We start from the raw sequence: 24,407 nt of genomic DNA, 5'->3' as shown, positions 1-24,407 counted from the left end.
CTGCTGGGGTGGTTGGGGGCTAGGTGCTGAGGCTCAGGCTTCAGAGGTCAGAACCGGGAGACAGCCTGAGGGCGCTCGGGTGTGGTGTGTCACAACTGGGGGAGTATGGGAAGAAGCCTGGAACGGCCAGATAGGCAAGGCGCCGTTGTTGGGGGACGTGCAAGGAGAGGAGGGGGACCACCATAGGAGCTTCTCCATGCGCACTCTCAGGTGGCAGGGCACCACTTACACAAGCTCTGGGGGCGGGTGCAACCACTGCCACTGCTGAGGATCCCACAACTGGGCACCAATCACTGCCCCCTCCCTCCTGGGAGGATGCGTGGGCCGCACACCTGCACAGCCCCTATCACAGGGATAAGAACCAGCACACACTGAGGAAAGAGACGGTAAGCATCCAAACCAAAAAACGGCCCTCACGCAAAAAGAATACTAAACTCACACAAGCTACGCAGGGACGCTCTTGCATATAAATAGTGCTCCAAAACCACAGTAGATAACTGTTTCTCCTAAATTCACAGAGTAAGAGAAATATAAGTAAAACGCAGAAGCAGAGGGACCACTCCCAGGTAAAAGACCAAGAGAATTCCCCTGAAGGAACAAACAATGAAACAGACCTCTTCAGTCTAACAGACACTGAGCTAAAAAAAAGAAAGAAAAGAAACTACTGAAGGAATTAAGAAAGGCTATCAACAGAAATGTGGATAACTATAAAAAGGAACTAGAAACTATAAGGAGGAGCTAAGAAAAATTAGAAAATTCATTTGCCAAGACTCAAGGGGAGCTAAAGGCAATGAATACCAGAATGAATAATGAAGAAACAGTAAGTGATCTGGAAGACAGAATAATGGAAATTACACAATCCAAACAGCAGACAGAAAACCAAATGAAAAAACAAAGCAATGTAAGAGACCAATGGGATAATATAAAGCAGGTCAATCTACCCATAATGGGGATTCCAGAAGGAGAAGAAAGAGAAAAGGGGATAAAAAATATATTTGAAGAAACGATGGCTGAAAACTTGCCAAGCCTAAAGAAGCAGATATCTAGATAAGGAAGCACAGAGAGTCCCAAATAAGGTAAACGCAAAGTAGACCTATACCAAGACATATTATAATAAACATGGCAAAAGTTAAAGAGAGAATTCTAAAGGCAGCAAAAGAAAAACAAAGATTAAAAGATTAATTAAAAGATTAAAAGATAATTAAGATTAAAAAAAATCTTAAAACAAAGATTAATTAAAAGGGAACCCTCCCATAAGGCTATCAGCTAATTTTTCTAAAGAAATGCTGCAGGCCAGAAGTGAGTGGCAAAATATATTCAAAGTCTTGAAATGGGAAAATCTGCAACCTAGAATACTCTACCCAGCAAGATGATCATTTAGAAGAGGAGGAGAAATAAAGAATTTCTCAGACAAGCAAAAACAAAAAGAAAACAGCAATACTAAACCTATCTGAAAAGAAATATTGAAAGGTCTTCTCTAAATAGAAAAGAAACAAAAAGATACAGGAAGGACGAAATCACTATTGGAAAGTAAATCACTTAAATTAGCCAGTATATATAGATCAAAAAGAAAAATCAAAAACCAATTTGTGAAAGCAACAATAAAACAAGGAACAGCAAAAGGATAAACATGAAGACGTAAAAAAAAGGACATCAAAACCATAAAAGGTGGGGAAGGAAAGTAAGAAAATGTAGACTTTTTAAAGAATGTGTTTGGGCCTATATGACTATCAGTCTAAAACAAGCAGATACAGGAAGGGGTTCACATACTTGAAAAACAGGGCAACTACAAGTCAAAAACATACAATAGATTCACAAAAACCAGAAAGAAAACACAAGCATAAAGGGAAATCCTCAAACCACAAAAAGGAACAAAGAAGAAACATAGAATCAACTGGAAAACAACATTTTAAATGGCAATAAATACATATGTATCAATAAGTACCTTAAATGTCAATGGACTGAATGCTCCAATAAAAAGACACAGGACTTCCCTGGTGGCGCAGTGGTTAAGACTCCGTGCTCCCAATGCAGGGGGCCCAGGTTCAATCCCTGGTCAGGGAACTAGATCCCACAGGCATGCTGCAACTAAGAAGCCCACCTGCCGCAACTAAGGAGCCAATGTGCTGCAACTAAGACCCAGCGCTACCAAATTAATTAATTAATTAATTAAAAAAAAAACAACCACAGTGGCAGACTGGATTAAAAAACAAGAGCCTACAATATGCTGCCTACAAGAGACCCACCTTAGCGCAAAGGACACACATAGATGGAAAGTGAGGGGATGGAAAAAGGTATCATGCAAACGGAAATGACAAGAATGCAGCAGTTGCAACACTCATAACAGACAAAATAGACTTTAAAACAAAGATCATAAAGAAACATAAAGAAGGACCCTATATAATGGTAAAAGGATCAATACAAGAAGAGGCTTTTACACGCATCAACACATATGCACGTAATACAGGAGGCACGCAAATACATAAAACAAATACTAACAGACATAAAGGGAGAAACTGATGGGAATACAATAGTAGTAGGAGATTTTAACACACACTAACATCAATGGACAGATCTTCTAGACAAGATCAATGAGGCAACAGAGGTCCTAAATGATACAGTAGAAAGGTTAGAATTAATTGATATTTTCAGGACATTACATCCAAGAAAAAGAACAGAATATGCATTCTTTTCAAGTGCACATGGACCATTCTCTAAGACTGACCACATACTAGGGCACAAAACTAACCTCAACAAATTTAAGCGTACAGAAATTATTTCAAGCATCTTCTCTGACCACAACAGCATGAAACTAGAAATCAAGCACAGAAAAAGAAATGAGAAAAAAACGAGTACACAGAGACTAAACAACATGTTACTAAAAAACCAATGGGTCAATGAGGAAATCAAAAAGAAAATTAGGGACTTCCCTGGTGGTCCAGTGGTTAAGACTCTGCATACCCAATGCAGGGGGCCTGGGTTCGATCCCTGGTCAGGGAACTAGATCCCGTGTGCTGCAACTAAAGATCCCACATGCTGTAACGAAGATCCCACACACGGTAACAAAGATGCCACGTGCCACAACCAAGACTTGGCACAACCAAATAAATTAATAAACGAATTTTTTTTTTAAAAAAAGAAAAATTAAAAATACCTTGACACCAATGGCAATGAAAACACAACCATACAAAATCTATGGGACACAGCAAATGCAGTTCTTGGAGGGAAGTGCATAGCGATACAGGCTTTCCTCAAAAAAAACAAACAAACAAAATCTCAAATAACCTAATATGCCATCTCAAAGAATTAGAAAAAGAACAAACAAAACTGAAAGTCAGCGGAAGGAAGGAAATAATAAAGATCAGGGAGGAAATGAATAAAATAGAGATTTAAAAAACAATAGAAAAAAATCAGTAAAAACAAGAGCTGGTGCTTTTAAAGGGTAAACAAAATTAACAAACCTCTGGCCAGGCTCACCAAGAAGAGAAGAGAGAGAATCCAAATAAACAAAATAAAAAAATGGAAAAGGAGAAATCTCAACTGATACTTCAGAAATACAAAAAACCGTAAGACAATACCATGAACAATTATATGCCAACAAATTCAACAATGCAGAAGAAACGGACAACTTTCTAGAAACATGCAGCCCACCAAAATGGAATCAAGAAGCAATAAATAATTTGAACAGACTGATCACTAGAAGTGAAATAGAATCCGTAGTCAAAAAACTTCCTACAAACAGAAGTCCAGGACCAGATGGCTTCACACACAAATTCTACCAAACATACAAAGATGAACTTATACTGATTCTTCTCAAACTCTTCCAAAAACTTGAGAAGGAAACACTCCCAGACATTCTATGAAGCCACCATCACCCTGACAGCAGGGACAAACCAGACACAGACACCACCAAGAAGGAAAATTACAGGCCAATATCTTTGATGCATGCAGATGCAAAAATCCTCAACAAACTATTAGCAAACCGAATCCAACAACACATAAAAAAGATCATACAGGGGCTTCCCTGGTGGCGCAGTGGTTGAGAGTCCGCCTGCCGATGCAGGGGACGCCGGTTCGTGCCCCGGTCCAGGAAGATCCCACATGCCGCGGAGCGGCTGGGCCCATGAGCCATGGCCGCTAAGCCTGCGCGTCCGGAGCCTGTGTTCCGCAATGGGAGAGGCCACAACAGTGAGAGGCCCGCGTACCACAAAAAAAAAAAAAAAAAAAAAAAGATCATACACCACGACCAAGTGGGATTCATCCCAACTTCACAAGGATGGTTCAACATATGCAAATCAATCAGTGTGATACACCACATCAACAAAAGAAAAGACAGGGCTTCCCTGGTGGCGCAGTGGTTGAGGGTCCGCCTGCCGATGCAGGGGACACGGGTTCGTGTCCCAGTCTGGGAAGATCCCACATGCCGCGGAGCGGCTGGGTCCGTGAGCCATGGCCGCTGAGCCTGCGCGTCCGGAGCCTGTACTCCGCAACGGGAGAGGCCACAAAAGTGAGAGGCCCACGTACCGCAAAAAAAAAAAAAAAGAAAAGACAAAAGCCACATGGTCATCTCAATAGATGCAGAAAAAGCATCTGACAAAATTCAACATCCATTCATGATAAAAACTCTCACCAAAGTGGGTATAGAGGGAGCATCTCTCAACATAATAAAAGCTATCTATGACAAACCCACAGCCAATGTAATACCCAATGTAACACCCAAAAGCTGAAAGCCTTTCTGCTAAAATCTGGAACAACTCAAGGATGCCCACTCTCACCTCTTCTATTCAACATAGTACTGAAAGTCCTAGCCACAGCAATCAGACAAGACAAAGAAATAAAAGATATCCAAATTGGAAGGGAAGAGGAAAAATGGTCACTATATGCAGATGACACGACACTATATTCAATATATAGAACACCCTAAGGACTCCACACAAAAACTACTAGATCTAATAAATGAATTCAGCTAAGTAGCAGGAAACAAGATTAACATTTGGAAATCTGTTGCCTTTCTTGACACTAACAATGAAACAACAGAACGGGAATGTAAAAAAACAATACCTTTTAAAATGGCACCAGAACCCAAAAAACAAAAAAACCGAGGAATAAACATGACCAAGGAAGTGAAAGACTTATACACTGAGAACTACAAAACATAAATAAGGAAATTAAAGAGGATTCAAAGAAATAGGAAGATATCCCATGCTCTTGGATTGGAACAATGTTGTTAAAATGGCCATATTACCCAAAGCAACCTACAGCTTTAATGTGATCCCTATCAAATGACCCATGACATTTTTCACAGAACTAGAACAAGTAATTCTAAAATTTACATTGAACCATAAAAGACCCAGAATTGCCAAAGCAATCCTGAGGCAAAAAAACAAGGCAGGAGGCATTTCCCTCCCAGACTTCAGACAGTACTACAAAGCTACAGTAATCAAAACAGCATAGTACTGGCACAAAAACAGACATATGGATCAATGAAACAGAACAGAGCCCAGAAACAAACCCATACACTTATGGTCAATCTTCGAAAAAGAAGGAAAGAATATACAATGGGAAAAAGACAGTCTCTTCAGCAAGTGGTGTTGGGAAAGTTGGACAGCTGCATGTAAATTAATGAATTTAGAACACACCATCTCACCATACACAAAAATAAACTCAAAATGGGTTAAAGATTTAAACATAAGACATGACACCATAAAAATCCTAGGAAAAATCCTAGGGAAAACATTTTCTGACATAAATTGTAACAATGTTTTTTAGGTCAGTCTCCCAAGGCAATAGAAATAAAAACAAAAATAAACAAATGAGACCTAATCAAACTTTTAAGCTTTTGCACATCAAAGGAAACCATAAACAAGATGAAAAGACAACCCTCAGAATGGGAGAAAATATTTGCAAGTGATGCGACTAACAAAGGCTTCATCTCCAAAATATACAAACAGCTCATACAACTCGACAACAAAAGAACAAACAACACAATCAAAAACTGGGCTGAAGACCTTAATGGACATTTCTCCAAGGAAGACATACAGATGGCCAGTAAAGAAAAGATGCTCTAGATGCAAAGATTCTTAACAAAACTTTAGCAAATTGAATGTGACAATATGTAAAAAGGGTACAGTGTTGGGAAAAGAGCCAGGAAGCCTGGGTGCCTAAACTGAATGAGCCGGGAAAGTGAGCTGAGATCTGAGAAGTAAAGGGAACTAGATCAAGAGGGCCAGAGTGCATGTTCCAGATCACCTGACTTAATTGGTTTTATTTATTTATTTATTTTGGCCACAGCATGTGGGATCTTAGTTCCCCAACCAGGGATGGAACCTGTGCCCCCTGCATTGGAAGCAGAGACTCTTAACCACTGAACCGCCAGGGAAGTCCCATGACTTAATTGGTTTTAATGACCCTGAACTGAATGGGTAATACTAATGGTGATAATTTGAGACCCCTTTATAGGCAAAAAGGGAAGATTTGTGGGGACAGTGAATACCACAGAGAGAAATGGTAACCTCAGCGTAAGGACCTGGACTTTTAATCTGAGTGGGATACTTGAGAAGCCAGTATAGGGTTTTGAGAAGAGGAGTGATATATCATTATTTGATTGTGTTTTAACACTCTATTTTGTTGAGAACATATTTTAGTAGAGTAAGGACAGAATCAGGTATACCAAATAATACGTAAATCAAAGTATTCTGTAAATTATAAGTTAAATATCAATGAATCACATATTGGGATAATTTATAAAAAAAAAAGAAAAGATGCTCAACATCACTAAGTATCAGAGAAATGCAGATCAAAACTACAATGAGGTACCATCTCACACCACACAGAATGGCCATCGTTAAAAAGTCTACAAATAATAAATGCTGGAGATGGTGTGGAGAAAAGAGAACTCTCCTACACTGTTGGTGGGAATGTAAGTTGTTGCAGCCACTATGGAAAACAGTATAGCAGTTCCTTAGAAAACTAAACATAGAATTACCATATGGTCCAGCAATCCCACTCCTGGGCATATACCCAGACAAAACTCGAATCGAGAAAGATATATGCACCCCTATGTTCATAGCAGCACTATTCACAATAGCCAAGACAAGGAAACAACCTAAATGTCCATCGCCAGATGAATGGATAAAGAAGATGTGGTGCATATATACAATGGAATACCACTCAGCCCTAACAAGGAACAAAATGATGCCATCTGCATCAACATAGATGGACCTAGAGATTATCATACTAAGTACGTCAGAAAGAGAAAGACAAAGTCCATATGATATCACTTGAATGAGGAATCTAAAATATGGCACAAAGGAACCTATCTATGAAACAGAAACAGCCTCACAGACATAGAGAACAGACTTGTGGTTGCCAAGGGGGTAAGCGGGAGGGAGAGGGATGGACTAGAAGTCTGGGGTTAGTAGATGCAAACTATTACATTTAGAATGAATAAACAACAAGGTCCCACTGTAGAGTACAGGAAACTATATCCAATCTCCTGGGATAAACCATAATGGACAAGAATATTTTTAAAATGTATATATGCATATAATTGAGTCACTTTGCTGTACAGCAGAAATTAGCTCCACATTGTAAATCAACTATACTCCAATAAGAAAAAAAAAGGCTTCCCAATATAACACAGGGAAGAGAGCCAATACTCCATAGTAACTATAAATGGAGTATAACCTCTAAAAATTCTGAGCCACTATACTGTACATAGTAACTTCTATAATATTGTACATCAACCGTACTTCAATAAAAAAAGAATCTTATATAAACTAGTTACTATAGTATGTAATCTTAGGATTGATTTTTCTCACTAAGCTAATTCCGTGCAGATCCATGCCAACTGTTGCATGTATCAACAGTCTGTTTCACTAATTGCTGAGTGGTAGTTCACGGTATAGATTTGCCATCATCTGTTTAACCATTCACTAATTGAAGGATACCTGGGTTGTTTCAAGTTTCTGGCTATCGTGAATAAAGCTTCTATAACCAAAAAAAACCCAAGACTTGCCAAGCCGGAAAGAACCTCAGAGCTGGTTGACTCTACATCCTTATTTTAGACTGTTCTATCTCAGAGCCTCCTGCTTCAGTGTAAGGCAGGGCCAAAGTCAGGACACCAGTTTCTAGACTCTTAAGCTAATTTTTTTTTTTTTTTTTTGCAGTACGTGGGCCTCTCACTGTTGTGGCCTCTCCCGTTGCGGAGCACAGGCTCCGGACGCGCAGGCTCAGCAGCCATGGCTCACGGGCCCAGCCGCTCCGCGGCATGTGGGATCTTCCCGGACCGGGGCAGAACCTGTGTCCCCTGCATTGGCAGGCGGACTCTCAACCACTGCGCCACCAGGGAAGCCCTTAAGCTAATACTCTTTTACCTCCATTCTCTAACTAAGAAAGGGTTTTCTCAATCTGAGGCAATTGATGGAATCAGTATAATTCAAAAAACATAATAATAACTTTTTCACATTCCATAAAAGAGGAAAAAAAAAGCAAATTTTAAGAAGTCACTTATTTTAAACCTGAGGCAATCCTAAACTTCATAAATTAAGGATTCACTTATGGGCTTAGTTCCGACTTTGCAATTAGTTATCCTGAAATTTTTAATAAATGGAACTCAGAACCTGAAAATCTTTCTGATACAAAAATGAGGCACTGTATCTGTATGTGTGGTTTTATCATGAGTGTCCTAATTTGCAACTGCTTTATTTTTTAGAACAATGGGTATGTTTTGCCAAAACTAAACTTTCTACATTTTGAACTTATAAAAACAAGTATTAATATTTAAACTTACATTCAAAAGACAGTTCAAATTCCTCATGATCCTTAAAAGCTAGCTTGTCCAGATTTGAAAATTCACTTTTGTCTTGAAGTTCTGTTTCTCTTTGATAAAGACTGGATGGAAAGAATAAAATTCAAGAATGTGAAGCTTTAATAATATAAGACACTAGAGCACAGGGTGATGAAAAAGCCTTTTGTGACTCAAGAAAGTGCTTCAGACAATTAATTTTTCGTGCACTCATAGAGAATAAGAGCTATGGTGCACTGGGCGCTCTCCATGCACCAGGCATCATTCCAAACAGTTAATATACTTTAACTCAGTCACTCCTCCAGACCACCTCATGCTGTGAGGTAGGTACTACCACTGTTAACAAAGAATAACGTTGCACTCTCAAGGCTGTTCCTAGAAGGAATTTTTTCTTTAAAAGAACTATAAAAAATTTTTGACAAGTTTTTGAAAAGCTGTGCACACCTTTAGCATGAGCCAGCTAAAGATGCAACACACCACAGTGGCCTACCTCGGCCCATGTGTGTCCTGCCTCTCCTCTTGGCTTTAGCACAGAAGGAGTGATATAAAAAATATTACATACTTGAGGACCAGGACAGGCACATGTGGCAGTTTTCAACTCTGTACAGTAGAACTGCATCAACACATAGATGCCTAGGCCTGAGCCCAGAACGAAGGAGTCAGAATCTCCTGCCACGGGGACTGGGCACAGGCAGGAGTCCCCCATGTGACTCGAATCCCAGCCTGCCCCTCCCTCCCCTGAGCTTCTCAACACACCCACCGCATCCTGCTTCAGCCATCATATCCTAGGAGCCACTACCACTTTCGAATTTATTTCAATGATTTACAAAGTGGAACCTTATTTGCTTATATTTAAATGCCTAAGTATCTGTGACTTTTTAATGATGTATGAAACTATTTTAAGTTTACACTGAATTTATTTGCTTTTGCAGAGTCTGTACATCTGTTTTATCTTTATAAACCAAGTCTATTCATGGAACTATGCAAATGCTTATTAATACCGTAGTACATATTCTTCTTTTTTTTTTTGCGGTACACGGGCCTCTCACTGTTGTGGCCCCTCCCATTGCGGAGCACAGGCTCCGGACGCACAAGCTCAGCAGCCATGGCTCCGCGGCATGTGGGCTCTTCCCGGACCGGGGCACGAACCCACGTCCCTTGCATCGGCAGGCAGACTCTCAACCACTGTGCCACCAGGGAAGCCCATCCATAGTATATATTCTATACATCAAGTTTAGCAAACGAGTAAAAATTACTCATTTGCTAAAAGGAGTGTTTTCCCCCCCAGGTAATTCAGATGATTCTCAAAGATCACACATCTCACAATCTGACTGCAAATTCTATACTGCCACATAGTCTTTAATATCACCTAGAAGACCCAAACATGCCATGACCGAGATCATAGGCAGCAACCAGCCTTGGCAGAGGCTGGGCAGAAGGCGGTACATACCCGGCCTTCTGCTCCGCAGGGCTGGAGAGTGAGTGCACAGAGAGGCTGTACCTGGACTCGGCAGGTGAAGGCTGTGGCGTTCTGTCGGGACAGGGGACAGTGGCCGGGGACTGGCCCAGACCTACAAGGCAGGAGGAACCAGGGTGAGTATGTTACAGATTGTGTGGAGAAGACAGCAGTGTGGTTTCTAAAGAATTCTATTACTTTGAAAATGAATTCTATCATCCTTGCAAACAGTGGAGTTGTGTAAACGATCCACAGAACTGACAATTCAGGCACCTGAATGAAACCGCAGCGGTAACAAGAAAACACATGAAACTAACCGGCAGCCAAGGCAAAGCCAGTGCCAGTCTCTGAGCACCTTTCTGTGCCGAGCAATATGCCGGCACTTGACGCTCTGTCCCACGGCCTCCCACACCAACTGCGACTCGGGGCAGACGCCGTGGTTCCCCAGGAGCCCGCGGTTCAAAGGCAGGGCTCTCCTGGGCCCGGCTCCCACGACCTGCTGCTGTGCTGGCTGCGCTCCTACAGTCCTCATCCTGGGCCGATGAGGACCAACCCACCCACATCCAGAGCATCCCCAACCCCTGTGGCAGTAGCTTACCTTCCAGGTACATCTCACTATCAAGGCTTCTCCTTGCTTTGGGGAGGGGAGTGGAGGAGAGGCGTCTGGAGGCCGTGTCCTTGTGTGACCTTGAGGCTGTGCTGCCTGGCACGTCAGGTGCCTCACTCTCGTCCCCTCTGTGCACATTCAACAGAGGCTGCTGAGAGGCAACTCTGTCCTCTGCAAAAACACACCTCTCAGGAGCACCTGCAGGGGCGTTCTTGAGAGCTCTCAGCAGGTGCAGGGTGGGCAGGCTCCTGTTTGCCGATGGGCTCTCGGCGGGACACCGAATGACCCTTCGATGGTAGTTTTGGAAAGCTTTTTCCAAGCGCTCGGCCTCTTGCTCCAGCTCTCTCACCCTTGCTGTGGTATTGGCTACAAACTCAAGGTCGGAATCGGGGGAACTACTCTCTGTGCTGGCATTTGGGTAACTGGGGATCTGTGGTATAACTGGGCCCGCCATCAGTTCCTCTTGTCTCAGAGGATTTTTCAAGAAATCCCCGCTTATGTCGTCATCACGAGGTCCCTCCTTGCCACTCATTAACCCACTGATGGAGTGATGTAACAAAGACTGCTTCGTGTTGCGGTACACTTCATTCTCCAGAGCTACGGGTTACAAACAGACAGACAGTGTGAGACAGGAAGGGAAAAGGTGGAGAATCAAATTAAAATTTATTGAGAATTTCTTTTCTGAAAAATCAAAGTAATAAGGGCAAACTGGCACATTAAACAGTTTGTGGAGGGAGCAATCAAGATGGTGGAAGAGCAGGACATGGAGCTCACCTCCTCCCACAAATATATCAAAAATATATCTACATGTGTAATGATTCTCACAGAATATCTACGGAACGCTAGCAGAAGACCTCAGACATCTGAAAGAGCAAGAAAATCTCCATGCAACCAGGTAGGACAAAAGAAAAAAGAAAGTGAGAAAGGAATCGGGACAGGACCTGCACCCTGGGAGGGAGCTGTGAAAGAGGCCAGGTTCCTGCACCCCAGGAAGTCCCTTCACCGGCACGGAGATCAGCTGGGACAGACAGACAGCTTTGGAGGAGAACGCAGCAACCAGTTTGCAGCAGCTAGGATGGAGAGAGACCTGCACAAAAGGTCTGTGCCACCACCCTGTACTCCCCAGCCTGAGATGCGCGTCCGCCAGTGTGGGCTGGGGCTGGGTGCTGAAGCTCACGCTTCGGAGATCAGACCCAGGGAGAGGACTGGGGTGGGCTGCGTGGAAACAGCCTGAAGGAGCTGAAGTCTGATGCAACCACACCTGAGGGTGTAGGCAGAGGAAGCCAGGTGCCACTGTTTGGGGGGTGAGCGAGGGGAGGGGGGGCGTGAGCGAGGGGAGGGGAGGGGTGGGGCCCACCACTGCAGCGTTTTTCGCTGTGCACGCTCTAAGGCAGCAGGACACCACCTACAGGAGCTACAGGAGCAGTCTCCAGCTGCCACCACCACTGCCCTCCCAGACTCCAGGAGTGGTCGCAAGCCACCACAGCTGCCTTCCCAGGCCCCAGGAGCAGTTGCAAGCTGCCTCTGCTCCCACTGTGTGCTCCAGGGCTGCACGAGACCCCACTGCTGCCGAGAACTCCAGGACTGGGCAGCAGCTGCTGCGTCTGCACACCCCCTCGATCAAGGGGATAACGACCAGCACACGTTGAGAAAAGAGGCGACAGGCATCCACATCCATACTAAAAATGGCTCTCACGCCAAAAAATATGAAATCCACAGACGCTACACAGGGATGATGCCACATATAAATAGCCCTCTAAGACCACAGTAGATAACTGATTCTCCTAAACTCACAGAATAAGAGAAATATAAGTAAAATGAAGAAGCAGAGGAACCACTCCCAGTTAAAAGACCAAGAAAATTCCCCTAAAAGAACAAACAATGAAACAGATCTCTTCAGTTTATTAGACACCAATTTCAAAAAGGAGATGAGGAAAATACTGAAGGAATTAAGAAAGGATATCAACAAAAATGCAGAGTACTGTAAAAAGGAACTAGAAACTATAAAGAGGAACCAAGAAAAATTAGAAAACTCATTTGCCGAGACGAAAACTGAACTAAAGGCAATGAATAGTAGAATGAATAATGCAAAAGAACAGGCAATTCCCTGGTGGTCCAGTGGTTAGGACTCTGTGCTTTCACTGCCAAGGGTGCAGGTTCAATCCCTGGCCAGGAAACTAAGATCCCGCAAGCTGTGCAGCATGGCCACAACAAAACAAATAATGCAGAAGAAAGAATAAATCATTTGGAAGATAGAATAATGGAAATCACCCAATCAGGACAGCAGACAGAAAGCAAAATGAAAAAAAAAATGAAACCAATATAAGAGAACTATGGGACAATATAAAGTGTGCCAATCTATGCATAATAGGGAAGTGGAAGAAAGAGAAAAGGGGATCGAAAATGTATTTGAAGAAACTATGGCTGAAACTTCTCAAACCTCAAGAAGTAAACAGATATCCAGGTGCAGGAGGCACAGAGGGTCCCAAACAATGTAAACCCAAAGAGACCTGTAGCAAGACATATTATAATAAAAATGGTAAAAGTTAAAGAGAAGATGCTAACAGCAGCAAGAGAAAAACAAGGAGCTAATTACAAGGGAACCCCCATAAAGCTATCAGCTGACTTCTTTACACAAACACTGCAGGCCAGAAGGGAGTGGCGAGGGATTGATTCAAAGTCCTGAAAGGGAAAAATCTGCAACCTAGGATACTCTACCCAGCAAAATTATCATTTAGAATACAAGGAGAAGTTAAGAATTTCTCAGACAAGTGAAAACTAAAAGAATACAGCAACACTAAACCTATCCTAAAGGAAACATTGAAAGGTCTTCTCTAAATAGAAAAGAGGAAAAAGCAAATCGACTAAATAAGCCAGTACACAGATTAAAAAAGAATCAAAAAATTTCTGTGAAATGACGGTAACCACAATGAACAGCAAAAGAATGAATATAAAGATGTAAAAGGGGACATCAAAATCTTAAAATGTGGGGGAGGAGATCAAGAAAATGTAGATTATTTTTTCATTTCCTAGAATGCGTTTCAGCCTATATGGCTACCAGTCTAAGGCAAGTAGATACAGAATGGGGTTAACATACTTGAAAACGGGGTAACCACAAATCAAAAGCATACAACAGATTCACAAAAAAACAAAAACAAGAGAACGTAAGCATAATACAAAAGAAAATCATCAAACCACACGAGGAAAAACAAAAACAAATGGACAAATATAAAATCAATGGGAAAACAAGGCTTAAAACTGCAATAAATACATATCTATCAATAATCATCTTAAGTGTAAACAGACTGAATGCTCCAATCAAAAGACACATAGTGGCAGATTGGATTAAAAAGAAAACAAGAGCCTACAATAGGCTGACTACAAGAGACCCACTTTAGGGCAAAGGACACACATAGATTGAAAGTGAGGGTATGTAAAAAGATATTTCATTCAAACGGAAATGACAAGAAAGCAGGGGTTGCAATACTCACATCAGACAAAATAGACTTTAAAACAAAGGCCATAAAGAAAGATAAAGGAGGACACTATACAATGATAAAAGGATCAATACAAGAGTATTTTACAGACATGAACATATATGCACCTAATACAGGAGGACCCAAATACATAAAACAAATAGTAACAGACATAAGGGAGAAACTGACAAGAATAATAGTAGGAAACTTTAACATCCCACTCACATCAATGGATGGATCTTGTAGACAAAAAAAAAAAAAAAATCAGTAAGGCTACAGAGATACTAAACAACACAACAGTTAGACTTAACTGATAGTTTCAGAAAACTACATCCAAAACAAAACAAAAAGAAAACCAGAATACACATGCTTCACAAGTGCACATGGAACATTCTCTAGGATTGACCACATACTAGGGCACAAAAAAAGCCTCAACAAATTTAAGAGTACAGAGATTATCTCAAGCATCTTTTCTGACTACAATGGCATGAAACTAGAAATCAACCACAGAAAAAGAAATGAGAAAAAACGATTACATGGAGACTAAACAACATGCTACTAAAAAAGCAACGGATCGGGCTTCCCTGGTGGCGCAGTGGTTGAGAGTCTGCCTGCCGATGCAGGGGACGTGGGTTTGTGCCCCGGTCTGGCAGGACCCCAATGTGCTGTGGAGCGGCTGGGCCCGTGAGCCATGGCCGCTGGGCCTGCGCATCCAGAGCCTGTGCTCCGCAAACAGGAAAGGCCACAACAGTGAGAGGCCCACATACCGCAAAAAAAAAAAAAAAAAAAAAAAGCAATGGATCAGTGATGAAATCAAAGAGGAAATTGAAAAATACCTCGAGACAAATGACAATGAAAACAGAACCATAAAAAATCTATGGGACATAGCAAAAGCAGTTCTTAGAGGGAAGTTCATAGTGATACAGGCCTTCCTCAAAAAAAAAACAAAAAAACCGAGAAAAGTGTCAAATAAAAAACCTAACCTACCACTTAAAAAAATTAGAAAAAGAAGAACAAACAAAACCTAAAGTCACCAGAAGGAAGGAATAATAAAGATGAGAGAGAAAATAAATAAAATAGAGATTAAGAAAATAGAAAAAGCCAATAAAACCAAGAACTGGTTCTATGAAAGGGTAAACAAGATTGACAAACCTCTGGCCAGGCTCACCAAGAAGACAGAGAACCCAACGAAACAAAAGAAAGAAAGGAAAAAGGAGATATAACAACCAATACCACAGAAATACAAAAAACCCTAAGGGAATACTATGAACAATTATATGCTAACAAATTTGACAACCTAGAAGAACTGGACAACTTTCTAGAAACATATAGCCCACCAAAATGGAATCAAGAAGAAATAAAGAATTTCAACAGACGGATATTAGAAGTGAAATGGAATCTGTAGTCAACAAACTCCCTACAAACAGAAGTTCAGGACCAGATGGCTTCACTCACAAATTCTACCAAACATACAAAGAAGAACTTATACTGATCCTTCTCAGACTCTTCCAAAAATTTGAGGAGGAGGAAACACTCTCAAAGACATTCTATGAAGCCACCATCACCCTGATACCAAAACCAGACAAAGACACCGCCAAAAAAGAAAACTTCAGGCCAATATCTCTGATGAATATAGATTCAAAAATCCTCAACAAACTATTAGCAAACCGAATCCAACAACACATACAAAGATCATACACCATGACCAAGTGGGATTCATCCCAACTTCACAAGGATGGTTCAACATACGCAAATCAATCAATGTGATATACCATATCAACAAAAGAAAAGACAAAAACCACGTGGTCATCTCAATAGATGCAGAAAAAGCATCTGACAAAATTCAACATCCATTCATGATAAAAACTCTCACCAAAGTGGGTATAGAGGGAGCATGTCTCAACATAATAAAAGCTACTTATGACAAACCCACAGCCAATGTAATACTCAACAGTGAAAAGCTGAAAGCCTTTCTGCTAAAATCTGGAACAACTCAAGGATGCCCACCCTCACCCCTTCTATTCAACATAGTACTGAAAGTCCTAGCCACAGCAATCAGACAAGACAAAGAAATAAAAGGTATCCAAATTGAAAGGGAAGAGGTAAAATGGTCACTATATGCAGGTGACATGATACCATATACAGAAAACCCTAAAGATGCCACACAAAAACTACCAGAACTGATAAACGAATTCAGCAAGGTAGCAGGATACAAGATTAACATACAGAAATCTGTTGCATTTCTTTACACTAACAAAGAAATAACAGAAGGGAATGTAAAAAAACAATACCTTTCAAAATCACACCTCAAAAAATAAAATACTTAGGAATGAACCTGACCAAGGAGGTGGAAGACTTATACGCTGAGAATTATGAAACATTAATAAAGAAAACTGAAGATGACTCAAAGAAATAGAAATGATAGCCCATGCTCTTGGACTGGAAGAATGTTGTTAAAATGGCCATACTACGCAAAGCAATCTACAGATTTAATGCGATCCCTATCAAATGACCCATGACATTTTTCACAGAACTAGAACAAATAATCCTAAAATTTATATAGAACCATAAAAGACCCAGAATTGCCAAAGCAATCCTAAGGCAAAAACACAAAGCAGGAGGCATTACCCTCCCAGACTTCAGACAATACTACAAAGCTACAGTAATCAAAACGGCATGCTATTGGGACAAAAACAGACATATGGATCAATGGAACAGAATAAAGAGCCCAGAAATAAACCCACACACCTATGGTCAATTAATCTTCAACAAAGAAGGCAAGAATATACTTATACAACGGAAAAAGGACAGACTCTTCAGCAAGTGGTGTTGGGAAAGTTGGACAGCTACATATAAATCAATGAAGTCAGAACACACCCTCTCACGATACACAAAAATAAACTCAAAATGGCTTAAAGACTTAAACATAAGACATGACACCATAAAATATGTAGAAGAGAACACAGGCAAACCATTCTCTGACATAAATCGTACCAATGTTTTCTTAGGTCAGTCTCCCAAGGCAATAGAAATAAAAGCAAAAATAAACAAACAGGACCTAATCAAACTTACAAGCTTCTGCACAGCAAAGGAAACCATAAAACAAAAGCCAACCCACAGAATGGGAGAAAATATTTGATAACGATGCGACCAACAAGGGCTTAATTTCCAAAATATACACAGAGCTCATATAGTTCAACAACAAAAAAACAAACAACAGAATCAAAAAATTGTCAGAAGACCTACGTAGACATTTCTCCAAAGAAGAAATATAAATGGCCAATAGGCACATGAAAAGACACTCAACATCGCTAATCATTAGAGAAATTCAAATCAAAACTACAATGAGGTACCACCACACCCCAGTCAGAATAGCCATCATTAAAAAATCTACAAATAACAAATGCTGGAGAGGGTGTGGAGAAAAGGGAACCCTCCTACACTGTTGGTGGGAATGTATATTGGTACAGCCATTATGGAAAACAGTATGGAGGTTCCTCAGTAAAGTAAAAATAGAATTACCATATGATCCAGCAATCCCACTCCTGGGCACGTATACAGACAAAACTCTAATCCAAAAAGATATATGCACCCATAAGTTCATAGCAGCACTATTTACAAGAACTAAGACATGGAAACCTAAATGTCCATCAACAGATGGATGGATACAGAAGATGTGGTACACACACACACACAATGGAATATCACTCAGCTGTAAAAAAAAAAAAAAAAAAAAGAACAAAATAATGCCACTTGCAGCAACATGGATGCAACTAGAGAATATCACACCAAGTGAAGTAAGTCGGAAAGAGAAAACAAATACCATGTGATACCACATGTGGAATCTAAGATGTGTTCAATTGTGTCACATTTACAAAACAGAAAGACTCATGGACAAAGAGAACAGACTTGTGGTTGCCAAGAGGGAGGGAGTTGGGGGAGGGATGGAATGGGAGGTTGGGGTTAGCAGATGTAAGCTATTATATATAGAATGGATAAACAACAAGGTCCTATTGTATAGCACAGGAAACTATATTCAGTATCCTATGATAAACCATAATGGAAAATAATATCAAAAAGAATATATATATACACGTGTAACTGAATCACTCTGCTGTACAGCAGAAATTAACATTGTTAATCAACCATACTTCAATAAATAAAAATAAAAAAAATAGTTTGTGAAAGCATGGTCATAACAGTAATTATTAACATCTACTTGAGAGCTCATGTGGACCAGCTACTGCTTCATACGCCTTCATTCGTAACGCATGTTATTATTTCACAATCCATTATGCACGACCTTGAAATCTAAAAGCTTTGAGAACTGAAAAGGTATTTACAATGTATTAGGGGACAAAGCCTAACCAGACTTGAACTCATGTGGTTGAAAAATCTGACCTGAGCTGATATAAACCCATTTATAATCTTTAATTATTTCACCCAGCATGAATGTTCACACATTTGACTTCAAAATAATGAACGCGTCGCACTACAGGATGCCGCCCCCGAACCCCCAGGGCTGCGGCAAAATCCACTGCATACGGCCTGAGTCTCAGATAGGAGGACATGCGGTCAGGTCACCACTGTGGGCCCAGAACTCTCACGGCTCCCATGCCATGGATGGGGGACTGCGGCTGAATCCCCCAGTTAGTGAGGCATCGAGCCACTGCGCGGGCCTAATGCAAAGCCAGTAAATGTGACCACTCCTCTCCTGCAAAGCCACTTTGATGATGCCACGGGACAGATGCTTGTGATGCCTATGTTCCAGAAGCTTCCAACCTCATTAAACTATTTCTAATGACAGGAGCTTGGTACAGGTTTCAGCTGTGGGCAGTTTGGCAAAGGCAGAATTGTGGAGAGAAAATGAGGAACAGGAAAGAGCAGAAATGAGTAAAGAGACCACAATAAAAGTGGCGTGGGGAGAAGGGGCCAAGGGCCTGAGTGGGAAGAAGGAACTAAAGAAGGCTCAAAATCACGAACACTCAGGAACTTCCACTGAGCTTGGAAGCAGCTAAAGGAAGTGTCTAAGCCTTGAAACACTTGTTATGAAGGAGGAGGGGCAGATGTCACGCATCCACAGGAAGACATAGTAATCAGATGGTAGCAGTGGCCATCTCCCCAGTGTTTCATATGCCCCAGGCACTGTACTGGAGCCAATCACCTTTCCCCTTCGTCCTCCATGGCACAGAAGGTATTATTATCCTCATTACAAAGGGGGCAACTGAGGCCCAAGGAAGTTAAAAGCAACATGTCCAAGGCCAAACAACTAACTTCAAAATTGGGGTACAAAACAAATTTTCTGATTCCAGCGGCAGCCCTCTTTTTGCCAGGGCACTCTGCTTCTCCCACAGGTATATACACCTGTCAAGGAGTATATAAAACCACTGAAGAGTAGACTGCTCTTATTATCAGGGTAGCAAATAAAACAGGAAAACCTAGGTCCAGGAAGAATTTGGGGGCCTCTGCATCACTACCACACCTTTCCTATCTGGGGTATGAGGCTCCCCCAAGCATGGGGCACCTGTGAAAGCAAGTCACTTCAGCTGATGACCTGGCTGGTATCTGTGAAATGGACAGGGAGTTTGACTTCTAAGATGGCCCATGGCTCTATGGCTTTACCTCTACTATGAGAATTACTAAAAATTCAATGAGTAACAATTATTACATTTCCACAAATGTCAGAAGTTTTACACACACACACACATACACACACACACACACACAGGTTAAAAATGTCTCTAACCTATCTGAGTTTGTTTCAGTTGCAATTTTAAATTGGTAACCTGCACAGTTAACCTCTTGACAGAAGCATCGTATTCTAATATCTGGGCCTTCAGCTGGGCAGAGTGCTCAATCTGCAGAGAATTAAAGAAGAAAAAAAAATCAACATAAAACAAATCACAGCTCACTTCAAAGGGAACAATCCTCTCATTGGGCTTATTCTCTCTTTTTCTTTTGCCAATTCTGAGCAGCTTTATACCCGTAACCCACAGGGTCCCTTTAAAATGACGACCGATGACGCAAGTTTCCATTTCTTCTTACACGCACGTCAGAGCAGCTACTCCAGGGCATGGGAAGACACCAGAGAGAGGGCAGCAGTATTTCCAAGTCACAGGGTGAGCATCGAGACACTTCCACTGTGGGCACCATCAGGACTTGGAGAATTTTGTGTGTGAGTTTGCTTGCCTCTGGATTTTGTGACTATTATGAATGTAGAGTCACATGACCACTGGACAGTTCTCTCAGAGGAGAAAGGACACCCGTTAGCACCTTAAGGGATATCTGATGTTAAAATAAATCCCACTCACAGCAGTGTGGCATGTGCCAAGTTCACACGTCTATGCAGTGGACTGGCCTGACCCCTGGGTGCTCAAGGAGAAATACTCACTTCACTTTGTAGTTTTTGTTGCAGAGCTTGTTTCTGGGTTTCAAACTCCTTATGCTCCAAGGTGATAGCATTTTCTGCTTTCTGTAATTCTTTCTGAAAAATCAGCAGTTTAGGAGATGGCTGAGCTATGCCTAAGAAGGTAGAAGAGCCTGGTCGTTACCAACCTGAAGTGTTCTCATTTCGCTTGACATTTTTTTTTTTTTTCTTTTTTTGCGGTACGCGGGCCTCTCACTGCTGTGGCCTCTCCCGTTGTGGAGCACAGGCTCCGGACGCGCAGGCTCAGTGGCCATGGCTCACGGGCCTAGCTGCTCCACGGCATGTGGGATCTTCCCGGGCGGGGCACGAACCCGTGTCCCCTGCATCAGCAGGCGGACTCTCAACCACTGTGCCACCAGGGAAGCCCTTGACCTTTCTTTTTAAATTTAAGTTTAGTTAATTTACAATGTTGTGCTAGTTCCAAGTGTACAGCAAAGTGACTAAGTTATACATATACATAATATATATTCTTTTTTTTTTTCTTTTTTTGCGGTACGGGGGCCTCTCACTGTTGTGGCCTCTCCCGTTGCGGAGCACAGGCTCCGGACACGCAGGCCCAGCGGCCACGGCTCAAGGGCCCAACCGCTCCGCGGCATGTGGGACCCTCCTGGACCGGGTCACGAACCCGCGTCCCCTGCATCAGCAGGCGGACCCTCAACCACTGCGCCACCAGGGAAGCCCTATATATTCTTTTTCAGATTCTTTTCCATTTATAGGCTATCACAAGATATTGAGTATTCTTTCCTGTGGTATACAGTAGGTCCTTATTGTTTACCTATTTTTTTTTAAATTGGGGTACAGCTGCTTTACAATGTTGTATTAGTTTCTGCTGTACAATGAAGTGTACAACCCACTCTTTTTTAGATTTCCTTCCCATTTAGGTCACTACAGAGCACTGAGTTCCCTGTGCTATACAGTCAGTTCTCATTAGTTACCTATTTTATACATAGTAGTGTATATATGTCAATCCCAATCTCCCAATTCATCCCACACCCCCTTTCCCCCTTGGTAACCGTAAGTTTGTTTTCTACATCTGTGTCTCTATTTCTGCTTTGCAAATAAGGTCACATCTGTACCACTTTTCTAGATTTCACATAAGCAATATTATATTTGTCTTTCTCTTTCTGACTTCTGTCGCTTGACTTTTAAAAGCAGCCAAAGAAGTTTCAAATTGTTCTTCCTTTTTTTGTATGCATACAATATTGTATTAATTCTATCAAATGGACTACAAGCAATTCTGACTCACAAATTTCAAAACAAAATAATTTAATGCACATAAATGCAAATTTTACTATTCTCACATCCTTCTCCATGTAATACAATTCTTTCAAATCCTCAAATTAACTTGAAAGCCCGCCTCTTCTCCCTACAGAGGCAGGTAAGGAGTGCTCTATCAAAACCTGTCAATGACTGCCCTGAGGTCCAATTCGATCTGTGCATCTGTCAGGGGCTCTCAGGGTCCAGACAGAAAACAGACGGCACGCCCAATTCAGGTCATCGGAGAACCCTTCAATACAGACTGACTTAGGCTGGGTCCGTAGCCACAAAGGATGGCATAGTTCCCTAGGCTACTAGCAGAGCCATGCTGATTGTAGCCCTTGGGCCTAGAGGGCCGGGGAGGCAGGAACTCCCAGAACTGGAGAGAGCGAGCTGCTGCAGAATGCTAGAGAGGCCATCCCACAAACACTCGGACCTTGCATGGCTGAAAGGTGCAGGGCCAGCCCAGGGACGCTGTATATGGAGGTGGCAGGAGGGTAAACATCCTTGATCTCTCTCCTCCCTCCCTCCCAGTGCTTGCGGGCACTCGGCACACCTGACCAGCAGTCAGTGGGCAAGGGAAGCCCGGTACCATCTGGAGGGGCAAATTCGGACAGTTTTAAAATGTTTCTTCAGGACTGGCGGGAGAGACAAGATGGTGGAGTAAAAGGACTTCAGCTCACCTCCCCTCATGAAAACACCAAAATCACAACTAATTGCTCAACAACCACTGACAAAAAAGACTTGAACCTTCCAAAAAAGATATTCTATATCCGAAGACCAAGAAGAAGCCACAGTGAGACAGTAGGAAGTTCACTTTTGCATTATGATCAAATCCCATACCTTCCAGGTGGGCGATCCACAAACTGGAAAATAATTCTATCACAGAGGTTCTCCCGTATGAGTGCGTCTGGAGCCCCACATCAGGCTCCCCAGCCTGGGGGCCTGGCATCAGGAGGAGGAGCCCCCAGAGCATTTGGCTTTGAAGGCCAGCAGGGCTCGAGTGCAGGAGCTCCTCAGGACTGAGGAAAACAGACGGCCCTCTTGGAGGCTGCACACAAGGTTTCATGTGCACTGGGACCCAGGACAAAGCACTGACTCCGTAAGAGCCTGGGCCAGATCTACCTGCGGGTACTGTAGGGTCTCTGGCAGAGTGGGGGGTCGGCTGTGGCTCCCCGTGGGGCCCAAAGGAAAACTCTTGGGCGTGAGCTCTCCCGGGGGTGGGGGTGGGGGTGGGGGTGGTGTCTCCATTTTGGCACCAATGATCAGCCCCACCCAACAGCCTGCAGGCTCCAGTCCTGGGATGCCTCAGGCCAAACAATGAACAGGGTAGGAACACAGCCCCACCCATCAGGAGACAGGCTGTCTAAAGTTGTCCTGAGCCAAGAGCCACCTATAAACATACCCCTTGACATGGCCCTGCCCACCAGGGGGACATGACACAGCTCCACCCACCAGTGTGCAGGCACCAGTTCCTCCCACCAGAAAGCCTGCACAAGCCCCTGGACCAACCTCACCCACCAGGGGACAGACACCGGAACCAAGAAGAATTACAATCCTACGGCCTGAGGAATGGAGACCACAAAAACACAGCAAGTGAGACAATACCAGACAGTGGAGAAATATCTTCCAGACTAAGGAACAAAATAAAACCCCAGAAGAACAGCTAAGTGAAGCGGAGATAGGCAACCTACCTGAAAAAGATTTCAGAGTAATGATAGTAAAGATGATCCAAGACCAAGAAGAAAAACAATGGAGACACAGACCAAGAGGATACAAGAAATGTTTAATAAAGAGTTAGCTGCTTTAATGAACAGAGATGAACAATACAATAACTGAAATGAAAAACACACTAGAAGGAATCAATAGCAGAAGGAATCAATGAGGCAGTAGAACGAGTAAGTGAGCTGGAAAACAAATTGGTGGAAATCACTGCTGAGGAACAGAATAAAGACAGAAGAATGAAAAGAAATGAGGCCAGTCTAAGAGACTTCTAGGACAACATTAAATCCACAACATTGGCATTAAAGGGGTCCCAGAAGGAGAGGAGAGAGAAAGGGGCTGAGAAAATATTTGAAGAGCTAACAGCCGAAAGCTTCCCTAACATGGGAAAGGAAACACTCAAGTCCAGGAGGCACAGAGAGCACCATACAGGATAAACCCAAGGAGGAACACACTGAGACACATATTAATCAAACTGACCAAAAAATTAAGACAAAGATAAAATATTACAAACAACAGAGAAAAGAAACAAATAACATACAAGGGAATTCCCATAAGGTTATCAACTGATTTTTCAGCAGAAACTCTGCAGGCCAGAAGGAAATGGCAAGATATATTTAAAGTGATGAAAGAGAAAAACCTACAACCAAGAACAC

At 42.2% G+C, this 24,407-nt stretch overlaps 1 protein-coding gene across 11 annotated transcripts in view; it reads right to left on the bottom strand.

Moving 5' to 3' along the window:
• The window catches only part of OFD1 (OFD1 centriole and centriolar satellite protein), a 91,937-nt gene that overhangs the window by 33,916 nt on the left and 33,614 nt on the right, over window positions 1-24,407 (bottom strand). For 9 of the 11 annotated variants that reach the window (XR_004348146.1, XR_004348147.1, XR_004348148.1 and 6 more), the window contains exons 14-18: window positions 20,737-20,867; window positions 20,092-20,203; window positions 10,861-11,466; window positions 10,257-10,377; window positions 8,792-8,892 (exon numbers count right to left, since the gene is read on the bottom strand). Coding sequence is in view for 5 of the 11 variants with exons in the window: in XM_032620744.1 (XP_032476635.1) it covers window positions 8,792-8,892; window positions 10,257-10,377; window positions 10,861-11,466; window positions 20,092-20,203; window positions 20,737-20,867 (1,071 nt within the window). In the remaining 6 variants the exon portion in view is untranslated. The remainder of the gene's footprint in view (window positions 1-8,791; window positions 8,893-10,256; window positions 10,378-10,860; window positions 11,467-20,091; window positions 20,204-20,736; window positions 20,868-24,407) is intronic. The other 2 variants (XM_032620745.1, XM_032620746.1) reach the window with 2 other exon arrangements.

This window comes from Phocoena sinus, chromosome X (genome assembly GCF_008692025.1).
Source record: "Phocoena sinus isolate mPhoSin1 chromosome X, mPhoSin1.pri, whole genome shotgun sequence".
In the NCBI taxonomy this organism is placed as follows: Eukaryota; Metazoa; Chordata; class Mammalia; order Artiodactyla; family Phocoenidae; genus Phocoena; species Phocoena sinus.
This window is presented reverse-complemented; position numbering and strand designations above follow the sequence as displayed.